Source organism: Vipera berus (assembly GCF_964194415.1).
Source record: "Vipera berus genome assembly, chromosome: 1".
NCBI lineage: Eukaryota > Metazoa > Chordata > Lepidosauria > Squamata > Viperidae > Vipera > Vipera berus.
In genome coordinates this window covers 12,885,049-12,902,992 of record NC_138202.1, presented here as the reverse complement: position 1 = coordinate 12,902,992, position 17,944 = coordinate 12,885,049, and the positions used below count along the sequence as shown (strand labels likewise).

Below are 17,944 nucleotides of genomic sequence, written 5' to 3'. Positions count from 1 at the left end.
CCTAGTACAGGAGTCGGTAACCTTAAACACTCAAAGAGCCACTTGAACCCATTTCTCAGAGAAAAGAAAACACTGGGAGCCGCAAAACTTGTGCTTGCGGGTGGGGGAGCTTGATTGAAGTTTAATTAAAAAGAAATAGAGGCTGCTGTGCATGAGTTCTCTCTCCCTCCCTCCCTCTCTTTTTCTCTCCCTCCCTCTCTCTCCCTCTCCAATCTTTTGTTCACCTGGCAAGCTGGCTTCACGCTGTTCTCCAACAAGTTGACACATATTCTTATTGAGCTGGCTCAATAAGAGAGAGATGCTTTCTGCTGCTTCCTGTGGAGACACAGCAAAGGCAGGAGCCCCACCCAATAAGCTTGTCAGCTTATCCGAGAACAGCATGAGGCCACTCTCTTTTTTACACACAGAGAGAGAGAGAGAGAGAGAGAGAGAGAGAGAGAGGGAGAGAGAGAGAGAGAGAGAGAGAAAGAGAGAGAGAGAGAGAGAGAGAGAGAGAGAGAAAAAAGAGAGAGAGATGCTTTCTGCTGCTTCCTGCGGAGACACAGCAAAGGCAGGAGCCCCACCCAATAAGCTTGTCAGTTTGTTGGAGAACAGCATGAGGCCACTCTCTTTTTTACACACAGAGAGAGAGAGAGAGAGAGAGGGAGGGAGGGAGGGAGGGAGGGAGGGAGGGAGGGAGGGAGGAGAGAGAGAGAGAGAGAGAGAGAGAGAGAGAGAGAGAGAGAGAGAGAGAGAGAAAAGCACAAGTGTCTCTGTCTCTCTGCAAATGGCGGAGGACGACTGGGAGAAGGAGGAAAGAGCTGCATGAGGCTCCAGAACCACGGGTTGCCAATCTGTGCCCTAGTAGTAGTTTGGCTGTCACATTTTGTACCAGCTGTATTTTCAAGGTCATCTCTAAAGGGAGCCTCATTCATCTAGTAACCAGCCATAGCTGGTAGATGTAGTAGCCAACAATCAGATTAACCAAGTCAAGTAATATCACCCTTGCTCGCTTCCTCTGAACCTTTGTGCCAAGACGGTAACTGCCAGGCAAATAGCCTGTTCTCATTGGACAGCCGGGCTGCAGCTAATCTATGTTTGAGGGATGTATTGTTTTGCATTGCCTGGACCTGAAAACAAATTTTGGGATGAAGTGCCATGTTTCTGCAGTTGCTTTAGCGTCTCTGTCATTTCTTTCTGTGACTGATTGGTTGAGCCAATCACTATGCCATACTGGTAGTCTTCAACTTACAACCATTCATATGGTGACCGTTTGAAATTATAACAGCACGAAAAAAGTGACTGACTGTTGCAGCATCCCCCACGGTCACATTATCAGAATTTGGGTGCTTGGCAATGGTCTCACATTTATGAAGGTTGCAGTGCCCCAGGGTTATGTGATCGCCATTTGTAACCTTCTGACAAGCAAAGTGAATGGAGAAGCCAGATTTGCTTAACAACCATGTTGCTAATTCATCAGCTGCAGTGATTCACGTAACAACTGTGGGCAAGAAAGGTCATAAAATGGGGCAAAACTCACTTGGCAACTGTTGCGGTGATCGTAAGTTGAGGACTACCTGTAGTTGATTAGGATCCTGGATTTGCACAAAATAGCTGATTGGAGGATTCACAAGTTCCCTGATATTATTTGGGGTTAAAAGTGCCCCCTCCCCTTTACCAACAGGGTAAGCAGGTTAGTGCTATCCTCTGGCCCCTGAACTGAGTTGCTTAAGTGTGTTGTGTGAACCCAGGCTATTGGATTGGCAAGTGGAAGAGGAACCTCTTTAGACTAGGAGAGTTAAAATTTGAAGTCATGCCTACACATCTGAACAAAGAAAATTGATTGCATATCCTTCTGTCCCCTTATATTTTAAATTCATTTCAGCTCTGGCTCCCTGGAGTTCAACACTGCTCAGCTCCTTCAGAGGGTTAGCAGCTGAGAAACCTGGAGCTTATTAACAGATGTCTCAGAGGTGGTTTGGCTCGATGGCTGAGTCTGAGTGTTTAGCAAAAACAGATGGAAGGAACCTCAGTTCGAAGGATATAAGCCAGGATATGCAGCTTTGGTCTTTTTTCATTTTTCTTTTGGCCAAGGGCCACACTTGATCTTTGAGCCATTATGCCAAAGGGCTGGGACTATGTTTAAGGAGCTGAGGATGTTTAAGGGAAAGTGACGAGAATGGCGGTAAATCAAGAAACCAAGCCCTACAAAGAATATTTTTTAAAAAACAAACTAGAAAGGTTAGCCTGAAAGACAGAAAATTAAAGGAAAGTTCAATCTTGTTTTTTTCAATTATTGCACCTTACTAGTTATAAGAGGGACAATAGCATGAACCTGCTTTCTATGATTCCATGGAAGAACTAATGGGAAGAACTGGGAGGGCAGCCATTGGGCTAAACCTAAAGAGAACCTTCCTATTAACTGTTTGCTGCTGGAACAAACTTCCTTGAGAAATGATGGCTTCTTCTCTGCAGGAGTTTGAAGCAGAGGCTGCAAATTTGTCTGCCAAGAATGCTGAAGTTGCAAGACTTCGGCATAGAGCAGGGAATTGGATGGCCTTCAAAATGCTTTCTAACATAAAAATCCTACACAGTGTGTTATGTATTGGGCTTGTGGTGTTATACCACGTGCGTTGCTGGATCAGCTAACGGCTCTCCAGCAACCCAGACAAGCCGTCTCCGGTCCTGCAATTGGTTAGCCCCTGGCGGCAAGAGTGGGTTCAAACCTATTGGCTGCTGCCTAGGGGCTAGACTATATATTGTGGCCGGTCACGGACCAAGTTCCAGTACAGTTCTAGCAAGAATAAAGCATGTGTCATCTTGTACTCAGCCTCGTGTCTTCCTTCCTGCACCAAGAGCCCACGGCATAATAGTGGCGACGAGGATGGGATCCTGCTTCGCTGATTAAGAGCTAAAGTCAACGAGGGGTTGGCATTTCACACCGGAGGGAAGAGGCATTCCCCCCCCAAGCTGACTGTAAACCACTAGCGGCCTCATGCTCAGTGGACGCATTCCCTGAGCCTAGAAGCAGGATCTGAAGATCGCAGGAATCTGAAGGAAGAATGTCGAAGGTCGGCAAATTAAGAGAGTTTGATGTGAAGCATCCGGAAGAATGGCTCTTACCTCTCAGAAGTAGAGAACTATCTGAGAGCAAATCAAATTGCGGAGGAAGGCCTGAAGGCCACCATGTTGCTTTGCGTGTGCGGCCCAGCAACTTTCGACCTAGCAGAGAATCTTTTCGCGCCAATGCCCATAGAAGCAGTATCATACGCAGACCTTAAGTTGAAGCTAACCAGGCACTTCCAGCCCAAGATGTCGGAGATGGCGTGGTGATTTAAATTCTACCAAAGAGTGCAGCTACCTGGGGAGACAGCTTCGGAGTTTATTGCAGACCTAAGACAGGCCACACGCCTTTGCAAGTTCTCAAACTTAGAAGAACGACTAAGAGACCAGCTCGTCTGTGGCCTTCGGGATAGAACGCTCCAGCAGAGACTGTTTGCTAGACCCAACTTAATGTTCTCCGAGGCACAGGATGAGGTGATGGCCGACGAAGCTGCTGACAGTTCAGCCCACCAAACCTTTTAACATCGAAGAATCGGTCCATCTAGAGGTCGCCAAAGCCGCCAGATAATTGTCAGAAGAAGAACCCCAGATCAACCAACTTCAAAGGCAATCCAATGCACAAAACCGCAACAACCACCAGCGAGAGGACGCTTACAAGGCAGTTCTCTTACCTAGATGAAAGGGGTGCGGAGGCAACCATCTTTGCGCCAGTTGCAGATTTCGCTCGGCCACGTGTAGAGCTTGCAGAAGGACAGGCTACATCACGGTGGTTTGCAGAGCCCGCCAGAGACCGGCCACCCAAACACCAGTCGGAGGAACCGACTAGGAGAGGTACTGGGGCCCAGGGTCCAGTTAGTGTGGGATTCTTCAGAAGCCGGAGAAGCGTTTGCCACACTGGGGCTTGACGCCCCCTCAAGCCTAAACTTAAGCTCTTAGTAGAGCTACAAGGAGTTCCATGCAAAATGGAGTTGGACTCCTGCTCTGCTGTCTCAATCATTTTGTAAGACACATTCAACTTTGTGTGTAGGCGCAGTAACAAGTGGGCCAAACTAAGACTCTCAGATATCATTTTAACGGACTTTCAAAATGCTCATGTTAAAGTTAAGGGTGAAGCCACCGTATTGGTAAATTTTAAAGGGTTTTTGGGGCACCTAGATGTAATAGTAGTAGAAGGCCAGAGAACAAGTCTCATTGGACTTGATTGGTTTGATGCCTTAGGTATTCAGATTACTGGCATAAACTGGACACAAATGGCAGACCTCATGTCAGTGTGCGAGGAATACGCAGATGTTTTTGATTCAACCCTAGGGACATACACAGGCCCGCCAATTTCTTTCAAGTTAGATCCCAACGTTGTCCCAATCAGGGTTAAACCTCGCAGGGTCCCCTTTGCCTTAAAACATAAAATTGATTGTGAAATTGATAAGCTTGTAGAACAGGGCGTGTTACAGCCTGTCAATGGGGGGCAGTGGGAAACTCCTATTGTCACCCCACTGAAGTCCAACGGGGAAGTTCGCATTTGCACTGATTATAAATGCACATTAAATAAGGCCCTCAAGCAACACGCTTACCCGGTTCCTGTAGTCAACCATATTTTAGCCTCCTTGCAAGGGGGAACCATTTTTGCTAAACTTGATTTAGCACAGGCCTATCAGCAATTGCCGGTTGACGAGGCCACAGCCGTGGCTCAAACGATCGTAACTCACAGAGGGGCATTCAAAGTCAAACGATTACAGTTTGGAGTCAGTGTTGCACTGGGTATTTTCCAAGGGATTATGGAACGTACACTTAAGGGTATTCAGGGCATCTGCCCTTATTTTGATGATGTTATTATTGCTGGGGAATCCCCAGAAGTGTTGGCCAGAAGGCTCAGGGCTGTTTTGCAGAGGCTTCGCAAAGCAGGCCTCAAATTAAAAAAGAACAAGTGTAGTATTGGGGTCTCATCAACAGAATTCTTGGGGTTCCACATTGATGCAAATGGTATTTACCCCGCTGATTCTAAAGTGAAGGCCATTAAAATGGCTCCTAGGCCCAAATCAAAAGGAGAGCTGCAAGCATTTTTGGGTCTCTTAAATTTTTATCACACATTCCTACCTCATAAGGCAGCAATAGCAGAGCCCCTCCACAAGCTGCTTGACAAAAAAGCCCCTGCTGCTAGAATATTGTCCATACAGGACATACCTAAGTTTCCCCTCCATGCAGGGGATATTGCTGCTGAAACTGCCACAGATAAAATTCTAAGTAGAGTGTTGTCATGGGTATACACGGGCTGGTTGGAAAAAAGTCCAGGATCTGAATTTCAAAGTTATTTTGTCAGGAGGCATGAATTGTCTGCACATAAAGGGTGCATCTTAAGGGGGAAGAGAGTCATAATTCCCACTTCCCTAAGGGACAGGGTCTTACACTCCTTACATGAAGGCCATCTAGGCATTGTCAGAATGAAAGCTTTAGCTAGAAGCCATCTTTGGTGGCCTTGATAAGGCTATCGAGGGTCAAGTCCATGGTTGTTATATATGCCAGCAATCTAGGCCTGAAATGCCTCAGGCCCCAGTTCACAGGTGGGAGGAAACACACACTCCCTGGTCTAGGATTCACATAGACTATGCTGGGCCTTTTCAGGGGCAGCTTTTCCTGATAGTAGTGGATAGCCACTCAAAATGGCTGGAAGTAATTCCAGTTCCTAACATGACTACTGCTAGGACCATCCAGGTGCTGAGAAAACTCTTTGTAACACATGGGTTGCCTGATGTTTTGGTTTCTGATAATGGGGCCCAATTCACTGCTGCTGAATTTCAGGCTTTCCTTAGAGCTAATCTCATCAGACATGCAACGTCTGCACCGTTTCATCCTTCTTTTAATGGACAAGCCGAACGCATGGTGAGGACAACAAAGGAGGCACTCAAGCGTATTGTCACAGGTGACTGGCATCACAGATTGGCAGATTTCTTACTCTGCCAGCATTCTATACCCTGCACTGCAACCGGTAAAAGTCCTGCAGAACTACGTTGGAGGAGACGTTTAATTACTAAACTGGACAGGTTGCATCCAGACAGAGTGGCAACAGAAGCCTCTCGACCAAAACCCCCAAGGGGGATGCACATGGGCGATTGGGTTTGGGCCAGGAACTATGGTCAAAGGAATTTATGGGCTCCTGGTTAAATAACCAAGGCATCCGGACCCCTATCTTATGAAGTGGGGTTGGAGGGAGGACGATTGGTCAGAAGACACATTGAACAACTCAGGAAAAGGTTTCCAGAATGGTCACTAAGTGAGGACTGTGGCATAAGTCCCTCCCAAGGTCCTCAGACTTGCAGCCAAGTCAGCCCCCACTGGAACCACCAGGGTTTTTCTTTCTCAGTGGAGGGGGAGTCTGAGGTAGAATCAGGAAGCACGGAAGTGCAACATGGAACCCCTGACCAAGCGAGCCAGCTGAACCTCAGCAACCGCTGTGTATACTCTGCAAAACAGACTGACTCTGGGGTGGGCCAACCTGGTGAGGCCAGCCAGAGCGTTCCGATTCCCCTTGACACTGGAGCACAAAGAGACATGGGTCTACCCAGCCCACTGGGTAAGCTGGTAGACCACCAAGTGATGGGAACTCCAAGACATTCCTCTAGGCCACAGAAGCCTCCTGCATATCTCTCAGATTATATCGTAAAATAAAGTGATGTATAGTGTTGTGAAACTTGTACCACTAACTACAGAAACTTGTGCATTGTGGAACTGCCTTTACTGTAATGTAAGCCTGCTCATGAGACATTGGTTAATCTCATTGTAGCCACTACTGCATTGGCAAGCCTGTTCAGACGTTGTTTAATCTCATTGTAGCCACAGTGAATTTATGATTTATTATTTTATTATTATTATTTTATTATTATCACTACAGTTGTTTGGAGTTGATTAATAAGTCTTGACAGCTGTTAAGATTATTCAAGGGTGTAATAGTCTGATCTAAGAGGGGAGGGGTGTTATGTATTGGGCTTGTGGTGTTATACCACGTGTGTTGCTGGAGCAGCTAACGGCTCTCCAGCAACCCAGACAAGCCGTCTCCGGTCCTGCAATTGGTTAGCCCCTGGCGGCAAGAGTGGGTTCAAACCTATTGGCTGCCGCCTAGGGGCTAGACTATATATTGTGGCCAGTCACGGACCAAGTTCCAGTACAATTCTAGCAAGAATAAAGCATGTGTCATCTTGTACTCAGCCTCGTGTCTTCCTTCCTGCACCAAGAGCCCACGACATAATACAGTGTATCTGGGTGGGCAAGCCTTCGGCAGCTGGATGCTGCACTTTTTTTTTTGAACTTTTCCTTAGGGGGGAATGAAAGCTGCAATATGCTAGCCAGAATGTCCTTCCCTAGACATGTCTAAGATTATCATTAGACAGCAAAAGGTTTCTGCCTCCTTCTTACCTTCCACTTGTTTTCCCTTTACCTGGAGAATTCTAAATGCCTATTGCCTGGGTGAAACAGTATTTCCTCAGAAGAAACATCACGGTGTTTCTCAATCTTGGTGGCTTTAAGATGCACGGACTTCAACTGCAACGGCAGCTAGGGAATTCTGGGAGTTGAAGTCCACCCATCTTAAAAGTTGCCAAGGCTGAGAAACGCTGCTCTAGGATTTCAAAATATGTTTCCATTAGTCTTGTTTTTTTTTTGCTTCTCCATCCCACAGTTATTACCCCAAAGAAAGTAGCTGCAATAATCATTCAGAGTGCGCTCTCACAGGGAGGGTCTGCTCAGGGTTCCGCCGGTGAGAGATTGCCGGCGGGTGACACCCAGGGATAGGGCCTTCTCAGTGGGAGCGCCTGCCCTCTGGAACCAGCTGCCGGTAGAGTTGAGGACTGCTCCCGACCTCCGATCATTCCGCCGGGGCCTGAAGACCTGGCTCTTTGAGCTCTCGGGCCCAGGCTGAGGAGAAAATTTTAACTGGGGTTTTAATGTACAGGGTGAATTTAATGCTTTTTAATTGGTTTTAACTTTTGTATGTTTTGATTTTTAATTCCCTGTAAACCGCCCTGAGTCCTCAGGGAAAGGGCGGTATACAAATGCAAATATTAAATTAAATTATTAATTAATTAATAATTATTAATTAAATTATTAATAATTATTAATTAAAAACCACCAGTTCTTTTGACAATCTTCCCTCTCCACAGCCTTTGTCTTCTCTCCTTTGTTTCTGTCTGCTGCCTTGCAGTTATGTCTATACTGAGAGTGGGGTGGGTGGGGAATGTGAAATTCCACACAATCTCTGAAAATGGCTGAGCTGCACACTCCTGTTGTGCCTCCTTCTTGCAGTTGTAAATCAGGGTGGAAAAACAGCTGCCTGGAAAAGCACCTGCCTTTCCTTCTTTCTTTCTTGTCTATCAATATCTCATTTTCTCTGCTATTTGCACAGATGGATTAAGGCCAGCCGATGCCTTAAGCAATAGTAACATTGGTACTCCTCGGTACTCCATTGCTTAACACAAAATATTAAGATTCAGTGTGGTAACGGTGAAATAGGTTATTAAGAATCTGGTTTTCTTCTAGGCTATTTTCCAGGTTGGACCTCGCACTTATATTAAATATAGCCTTTTTTACAAACCCCCACCCCCCCCCCCACTAAATCGCAATAAACACATGCCAATTATTTACTTATAAAGAGGGCAATAGAGAAAAGGCAAATTTTCAACCATCTTAAAAGCATTTTTAAACAACATTATGCCCTTCAAAAATTAGGAGGAGACTGCAGGACAAAGTAGAATCCCAAAGCAATAAACGGGTGAGTGAAAATTGATTTAACACTGCTAATAATTTTGTGTTTTTTATTACTTCAATGCAATTGTACCTTGGAGGGCCACAAACACGTCTCAACTGGTCCAAATGAGCTAGCTCATTTGTCAGTTAGACCGGCCTGTAAGAACACAATATTCTACAGTCGGCAGAAGTGAAACAGGATAAGGCAGGGGTAGGCAACCTTGGCTCTTTTATGACTCGTGGACTTCAACTCCCAGAATTCCTGAGCCAGCCATGCTGAGGGGAAAGGGAGAGGTTTCCGAGCTGAGCCGTGCTGGCTCAGGAATTCTGGGAGTTGAAGTCCACGAGTCATAAAAGAGCCAAGGTTGCCTACCCCTGGGATAATAAGGCATTCTTAGTTTAGAGACCATGACAGAAGCCAGCCAGTAGGTGTTAGATATGCTAATAAAAGAAAAGGCAAAGCTTTCCCTTGTCCAGTTGAGTCCAACTCTAGGGGGTGGTGCTCATCTCCATTTCTTAGCCAAGGGAGCCCGTGTTGTCCGAAGACATTTCTGTGGTCATGTGACCAGTGTGACTATACGCTGAGGCACACAGAACGCGGTTATCAGCTTTCCAGCTTGCCCACACGCTAATAGCAGTGTCAATTCTCTGAGTGCGAAGCTTTACATGTCATGCACAAAAACCCAACCCAATTCAAAACCTTCCTAGGAAAAACACTTTAGGCCTTTAGGATTCAATATGCATGGAATTCCTATTTACTGTTGTAGAGAAAAATGGAAAAGCACAGGATAGGATTGCAATAGGGTGCCTGGGAAACAAAACGTAATTTGCCAGTTGGGCAAAAACATCCCACTCTGCAAACTTTTGTTAACTTGCACATCTTACGACCATGTGGATGTTGAAGCTGTCTGTTAGGAAATGCTGCACTTACCCCCTCGGTACGTCTTCCAAGTATAATATTTGCCCCGAAAGGGGATGTGATCAAATTCAGCACATTGAAGCTCTCGGAAGTCTTTTGACCCAGGAGGACAATCCTGAAGCAGGATAAGAATCAAGGAAGAAAGGAAGATCCCAGAATTATTATCAACAGCTGGATGTGGTTATGTCCACCAATGCATGGATGGTAAAACTACTTCTGGCTTCTGATCAAAAACACCAGGGTGGTGAAATAAAAATATTTGGTTGTTAAGGTAAAGGCAAAGGTTTCCCCGCACATGCGTGCTAGTCGTTTCCGACTCTAGGGGCCGGTGCTCATCTCCGTTTCAAAGCCGAAGAGCCAGCGCTTGTCCGAGGATGTCTCCGTGGTCATGTGGCCGGCATGACTAGATGCCAAAGGCGCACGGAACGCTGTTACCTTCCCACCGTAGTGGTCCCTATTTTTCTACTTGCATTTTTTACGTGCTTTCGAACTGCTAGGTTGGCAGAAGCTGGGACGAGTAACAGGCGCTCACTCTGCTACGTGGCACTCGGGATTCGACCCGCCAAACTGCCGACCTTGGATGGAGCTTAATCTTGAAATGTAAGGTCTCCAGGAAAAAGTTTGGGGTTGGTTTTTTTTTTTGCACTGAGATATATTCAAATAGAAAGTGAATCTATTTGTGACTCTTAACTATTATAGATTAAAAAAATGTGACATACAGACAGACACAGCCCACGATTTACAACCATTTGTTTAGCAACCATTCAGAAGTACAACAGAACTGAAAAAAGTGACTTGCGACCAGTCTTTGCATTTACAACTGTTGTCGCATCCCCATGATCAAAATTTGGGAGCTTGGCAACCAACACGTATTTATAACAGTAGCAGGATGCCAGGGTCATGTGAGCATCATTTGTGACTTTCCCAGATAGCTTCAATGTGGGGGAAGCCAGATTCACTTAATAACCCCACGATTCACTTAACAACTTTAGTGATTCACTTAACATCCATGGCAAAAAGGTCACAAAGTGAGGCACAACTCACTTTACAACCACCTTACTTGGCAACAGAAATTCTGGACCCTATTGTGGTTGTAAGTTAAAGTTTACCTGTACAAGGAATTCAGTGGCTGAGTATGCAGACAATTTTATGGGTTCACATAAGACAGGGGTCCTCAAACCTGGCCACTTTAAGACTTGTGGACTTCAACTCCCAGAATTCCCCAGCCAGCTGTTGAAGTCCACAAGTCTTAAAGTGGCCAAGTTTGAGGACCCCTGACCTAAGAGATTGAACCATAGATTAGTCAAGTGGTCTAAATCCACACAACGCAATGCCCCCAAACAAAAAGATAAACACAGAACTAAAACTCCATGCCATGAACTAAGGTCAAAACTGACCACACTTAGCATTTTGAATGAATGCGGATGTGATGTTTTTAACTGTCCTGATTAAGCATTTGTGAACACAGGAATCTTTGATGAATGTATCCTGGGAGTATACAACATAGGAAAACTGGTGTCTCTCCCAGCTCTGTAAAGGGATAATTTTGATTATCATGCCTCCCAAAGACTATCTGAAACTGATTTTTAATTTCAAAATATTGTCAGGGGAGGGAGAGGAAGCCATTGGGTGCAATTTTGAGAACACTTGTAGCAAGCGTAGAGGGAGGTGCAAATGGGATAAATTCTCAAGTCCACATTATTAAGCAACAATCGGAGCAAGGATTAATATGTTGACTTATCTTTCAACCCAAATGACTCATGAGGTTGGAAAAACATTCTATGAATTCCCACCAGCTGGCCAACCCAAAATTCCTTACAGTTAAATGCAATTTCAGGCAGCATCGAAGAAGTGCAGTTTGCAAGTAGGAAAAGTGTTAGTGGTTCAGATGCCAGTTTCAATATTGTGTCCGGTTCTGAGCACCCACTTTAAGAAGGATTCAGAAAAGACCAGAAGTGTTTCAGAGAAGAGCAAAATATGTTTAGCCTAGACTAGAGCAATGTTTCTCAACCTAGGCAATGTGATGATGTATGGACTACATCTCCCAGAATTACCTAGCCAGCACGCTGACTGGGGAATTCTGAGAAATGTAGTCCACACATCTTCATGTTGCCAAGGTTGAGAAACACTAGCCTAAAGAAGAGAAGACCAAAGAGGATCTATCTATCTTCCTTCCTTCCTTCCTTCCTTCCTTCCTTCCTTCCTTCCTTCCTTCCTTCCTTCCTTCCTTCCTTCTCTCCCTCTTTCTTTCTTTCTTTCTCCCTCTTTCTTTCTTTCTTTCTTTCTTTCTTTCTTTCTTTCTTTCTTTCTTTCTTTCTTTCTTTCTTTCTTTCTTTCTTTCTTTCTTTCTTCTTTCTTTTTCTTTCTTTCTCTCTCTCTCTCTCTCTCTCTCTCTCTCTCTTTCTTTCTTTCTTTCTTTCTTTCTTTCTTTCTTTCTTTCTTTCTTTCTTTCTTTCTTTCTTTCTATTTCTATACCTGAAACAATGTCAAAGAATAGGCCCAAACTATTCTGCATCACATGGCATAATGTGCAGAGCATGGAACAATGGTTTTAAAATACAAGAAGGCTGATCCACTTGAGTATTGGGGGTGGGGGGTGGCGGAAAGAGAAGCTCAAAAGAGAAGCTTAATTTCCCAGGAAAGAGGTGGGCCCTCCTCTTCCAGATGTGTCTGACAGACACTACACATCATTGTCTGGGGATGATTTAATATGAATTCCTGCACTGAAAAGAGGGTTGGACTTGATGTCCTAAACAGCTTTTCCGGCTCTAAATTTCTAGGATGGTGCACAGTGTGTTTGTGGTTAGTGTTACTCACATCAATGTTACATGACCGGTAGCGCTTCCGTTCTCCTAGGCAATACCTTCCTCCAATGGTTGGCCTTTTGAAAAAAAATGGTAAAGAATGTGTGATTATAGGCCCACAGTGCTATGCCCAGAGGCTGCATCAGATGCTGACAGCAATCTGCTTACCTTGGACTGTCGCAATAGCGAATAGATGAGGAAACGCCTCCCCCACAGGTCCGGCTGCACTCTCCCCAGGCTGACCAGCTGCCCCATGCTCCATCCACCCCTTCTGGCCGCATGCCGAAAGGTACGCATTCCCGCTTGTAGCACCACTGAGTAGGGTGGAAGCAAGGGGGACAGAGAGAAAAACACAGGCAATATTGCAGAAAGCCAAAGTGGATGATATTCATAACCCCGTTGGTTTGCCTATACAGGTAGCTCTTGAGTTACAACCAGAATTGAGACCAGATTACTAGGCGTTGTTGAGTCACGCCCAATTTTTTCACCATTTTTGTCCTGGTTGTTAAGTGAACAACTGCAGTTAAGTGACTCATGGGGTCATTAAATGAATCTGGCTTCCCCTGCTGACTTTGCTTGTTGGAAACCAGCTGGGAAAAGATGATCATATGACTCCAGGTGCTGAAATTGTCATAAATATATGCTGGTTGCCAAGCACGCAAATTTTGATCGTACAATTGAGGGGACGTTTGGTGGTCATAAGTTCTAAGCCATTTTTTGAGTGCTGTTGTAACTTCAGTCACAAAACAAATGATTGTAAATGGAGGACTATCTATACCAGGGGTCTTCAAACTTGGCCCTTTTATGACTTGTGGACTTCAAATGCCAGAATTCCTCAGCCAGGCACGCTGGCTGAGGAATTCTGAGAGTTGAAGCCGACAAGTCATAAAAGGGCCAAGTTTGAAGACCCATGGCTTATACCCTTGAATATGCCACCATTGTTTTACCCCCAACTCCTTGAGGCTCCCAAATCCTCATGGTTTTGAATAAAGATCTGATTTATCAAAAAACACAGGAAGCCACCTCATACTGGTTGAGACTGTTTGGTACAGGGGCTCACAGTATTAGATGGAAGTATTTCCGCGGTCCTACCTTAGGTGAAATTGGAATCTTCTGCACGCAAAAACCAGATGCCCTGTTACTGAGCAATGAGCTTTTACTATACTAGTTAGATCAGCGTTTTTTCAGACTTGGCAATTGGAAGATGTATGGACTTCATGCTGGCTGGGAATTCTGGGAGTTGAAGTCCACACATCTTCCAGTGGTCAGGTTTGAAAACCCCTGAGAACTTTATCTATTTCTGATATTGTGGTTTTTCCTTACCCCCTTTTCAATGGTGTTAGTCTGGCATATCGTCCCTTCTGCAGCTGGAATACTGTTGGTGATACACCGGTTGGTCTTGCTAAGACACCATAGCTCACTGCAAACTTCCTGGATGACAAACAAAATAACAGTTGGTGGATTGTAGGAATAGGAAGAGAGATAGTGCCAAGAAGAGTAATAGAATGGGATATGGAGCTGAGTGAATACAGTTTTGGTTTAGCTGACTTTTTCATTTTTTCAGCCATAAGTAGTTTTGAATCAATTGTTTCAGCCTTGATTTATGCATGTTTTTAATTTTTTTCCTGGAAACTCACATGATTTTTTGCAGTTTGTCCAGGGATCATTTTATAGGCAATTTCTGCATATTTCTACATTAATTTTTCTAATCCACTGTCTTTTATAATCTGTATTTTTCCTTATAAGCACATATTAGAATGCAATTCTTGAATTCACAAAATTTGGAAAAGTAGAGTTTTTAGTTTGTGTCTTCTTCAGAAACAACAAACTGCATAAATTTGCATCAAAATAAACTCAAGCTAATTGCTTCCCTAGCTATTTGTAAATCTGTATTAAGAATGGGAGAACTAATACAGTCTTTCAGTTATCTGAAATAAGCAGAAAAATGGTCTACCAAACTGCCACAAATAAACATGAACTTATCCATAAAAACAAATTTGTATTAGAGTGTAGGGGTTATAGGAATAAATAAAAATGGGTTTGTTTTCATTTTCTCATATGTGAATACCTTCATTCAATACAATTACTCTGCCAACATGAATATAATTATATATATACATATATACATATATATATACATATACATATACATATACATATACATACATACATACATACATACATACATACATACATACATACATACATACATACATACATATATATATATATATATATATATATATATATATATATATATATATATATATATATATAAGGTAAAGGTTCCCCCGCACATGCGTGCTAGTCGTTTCCAACTCTGGGGGCCGGTGCTCATCTCCGTTTCAAAGCCGAAGAGCCAGCGCTTGTCTGAGGACATCTCCGTGGTCATGTGGCCGGCATGACTAGACGCCAAAAGCGCATGGAACGCTGTTACCTTCCCACCGTAGTGGTCCCTATTTTTCTACTTGCATTTTTACGTGCTTTCGAACTGCTAGGTTGGCAGAAGCTGGGATGAGTAACAGGTGCTCACTCTGTTACACGGCACTCGGGATTTGACCCGCCAAACTGCCGACCTTCTGATCGGCAGTTTGGCGGGTCAAATCCCGAGTGCCGTGTAACAGAGTGAGCACCTGTTAAAAAAGAAAGAAATAGTATGCAATACAGGTAATCTTTGACTTACAACCACAATTGGGACCAGAATTTCCTTTGCAATTCAATGCAGTTGTCATGCCCAATTTTACTACAGTTTTTGCCATGGTTGTTAAGGGAATCACTGCAGTTAAGTAAATCATGAAGTCATTAAGTGAATCTAGTTTCCCCCATTGAGTTTGCCCATCAGAAACTGGCTTTGAAGTTTGCAAATGATGATCACATGACCCCGGGAAACTGCAACCTTCATAAATATGAACCAGTTTCCATGCATCTAAATTTGGCGACTTTGGGGATGCTGCAGTGTGACTATGGGGACGCTGCATGGGCATTTGAAAATGGTCATTTTTCAATGCCTTTGTAACTTTGAATGGTCACTAAATGACTAAATGATTGTAAGTCGAGAACTACCTGTACTGAAGTAAGATGAGAATCAACAAATGGAAGCTTTATAGCTGGAGAGCCAAAGTTGAAACAAGGAGACTTTTCTTGACTATGAGAGCTACTAAGAAATGGAACAGCCTGCCTTCTGAAATAGTAGTAATGGCTCCATTACTAGAGGTTTTCAAGCAAAGGTTGGGCAGCTCTCTGCCTGGGATGCTCTAAAGCAGGGGTCCTCAACCTTGGCAACTTTACGACTTGTGGACTTCAACTCCCAGAATTCCTCAGCCAGCAAAGCTGGCTAAGGAATTCTGGGAATTGAAGTCCAGAAGTCTTAAAGTTGCCAAGGTTGAGGACCCCTGCTCTAAAGCAGGAGTGTCAAACTGCCAGCCCAGGGGCTGGATGCGTCACACAAAAGCTGTGCCTACCCCAGTTCCGGCAAGGGGAAAAAGTCATGATACATTGTGATACATCACGTGACGCGGCGGGTTTGACACCCCTGCTCTAACGATTCCTGCCCTGGGCAGGGGATTGGACCAGAAGAGATTCTATGATCCTACAGCTTATGTAACCGAGTCTCTCTGTATTTTCTTTCTGCTACAGATACTATACAAAAAAACCCACAACATTTTCAGATTTGCTCTTCATTGGGGACACTGAAACCAGTAGAAGAAATATGAAGTTTTGGCTTCAAGAAATGCATCATCTTCTGTGATTCCTTATAAGCTGACAATCTGATAGATATAACAGCACATTACTATGACTGATCAGAAATAACCAACCACAGGGGCACCTCAACACAGGAAAAAGTTAGACATGACTAATAACAGCACAAAAAGATGCTGCCGACAGTTGTGGTTGATGCACAGAAAGCTTATCTTACAAAGACTACACGTAGTCCTCGACATATGACCGTAATTGAGCCTGCAATTTCAGTCATTAATCATGATTGTCGTAAAATGGGTGATGACAGCTGATTTTAAAACCTTTGTTGTGGTGCTTGTTTGAGTAAACACAATGTTTGTTAAGTGAACGCCATGGTTGTTAAGTGAACCCATTGTTCATTATGGGCAGTTTTTTGCTGAAAACCAGAAGCACTGGTTTTCAGTAAAAACATCATAAATTCTGGTCATGTGACCACGGGACGCTGCAAACAACCCTAAATATTGCCAAGCATCCAAAATGTGGTCACGTGACCAGACGGGCTGGGGCTGGATATCAGAATCTGGATCATAAATAGCTTTATGAGGGTCCATCACTACTTTGATTGTTGCTAAGCAACTGGTCGTAAATCGAGGACTACCTCCAATGTTCTTGCCTAACTAAAATTCCTTCCTTCCAACCCCTTGGGAATCAAGAGGAAAAGCAGGAAGGCTTCTCTACCCCATATTTACACTGGCGAGATTTTGTCCCGTACTGAAGCCGGCATTGCTCGTCTGCATCGTAGGCTTGTCCTGGAGCCACAGTGGGGTAGATGAAGTCTTGCTTGGGGGGAGCATTATTCAGGCAGAGCCCCATTCCAGAGCTAGAGGTAGAGTGAAAGAGCACAAGTTATTAATACTGGGTTTCCCTGTAAATAAGACCTGGTCTTATTTTATTTTATTTTAGCCTCCAAAACTGGCACTGGGTCTTATTTTGAGGGAGTATCTTTCCCACGGTCTTAGCTCATGGAAGCAGCATCGACAGCCCCACCCAGCCGGCCCACTTCTTCTGCAGAAGTTGAGGACCCCTGCTCCAGAAGGCCTCTGACAGCAAAATGCAGCCTGGGGGTTGCCGCAGAAGAAGTGGGCCAGCAAGGTGAGGCAGGTGTCGATTCATGGGAGGCCTGCCTGCAACGGTAAGCGGGTGCAGGTGTGTGGGGCAGCTCGACACCCCCCCACTCCCACCCTAGCTTGATTTTTAGGCGTGTGTCTCACCCCAAAACCAGGGCTTATTTTCGGGGTAGGTCCAGTGGTAGGATTCAAATATGTGAACAACCGGTTCTCTGTGTGGATGCCGCTTCCGGAAGTCCATTCTGGGCCTGAGCAACAAAAAATTAGGTACCGGTTCTGCCAAAGTGGTGCGAACCGGCTGAATCCCACCACTGGGTAGGTCTTACTTTCGGGGAAACACGGTAGCAAGGATTTGGGAGAAAAGAATCCTATTTTAGGGGGATGAAGAACATTAGATAATGAAGTGAGTCAAATCTTACTCCAGGAAGCTGGTTATATAATCTCTACTGCATGCTGACCAGACAAAGGGGTTGGTCTTCATGGTAATATGAGCTGCCATGAGTTTAGCTGTTTCCCGTCCCCGGGATCCACAGCTATTTCCAACGCCATCATGGTTCATGCCAAACCTGGAAAAGGGGAGAAATATTATGTTTTTGTTTTAGTTCTGGAAGGGCCTTCCCCATCCAAGGAAGATGGAAACC

The 17,944-nt window shown here is 44.5% G+C and overlaps 1 protein-coding gene across 1 annotated transcript in view; it reads right to left on the bottom strand.

The window, feature by feature from the left end:
• The window catches only part of ADAMTS10 (ADAM metallopeptidase with thrombospondin type 1 motif 10), a 69,816-nt gene that overhangs the window by 25,962 nt on the left and 25,910 nt on the right, over positions 1-17,944 (bottom strand). Inside the window, exons 10-15 of the mRNA XM_081314438.1 lie at positions 17,723-17,869; positions 16,915-17,056; positions 13,822-13,929; positions 12,667-12,812; positions 12,512-12,575; positions 9,707-9,809 (exon numbers count right to left, since the gene is read on the bottom strand). Coding sequence (XP_081170564.1) covers positions 9,707-9,809; positions 12,512-12,575; positions 12,667-12,812; positions 13,822-13,929; positions 16,915-17,056; positions 17,723-17,869 — 710 coding nt within the window. The remainder of the gene's footprint in view (positions 1-9,706; positions 9,810-12,511; positions 12,576-12,666; positions 12,813-13,821; positions 13,930-16,914; positions 17,057-17,722; positions 17,870-17,944) is intronic.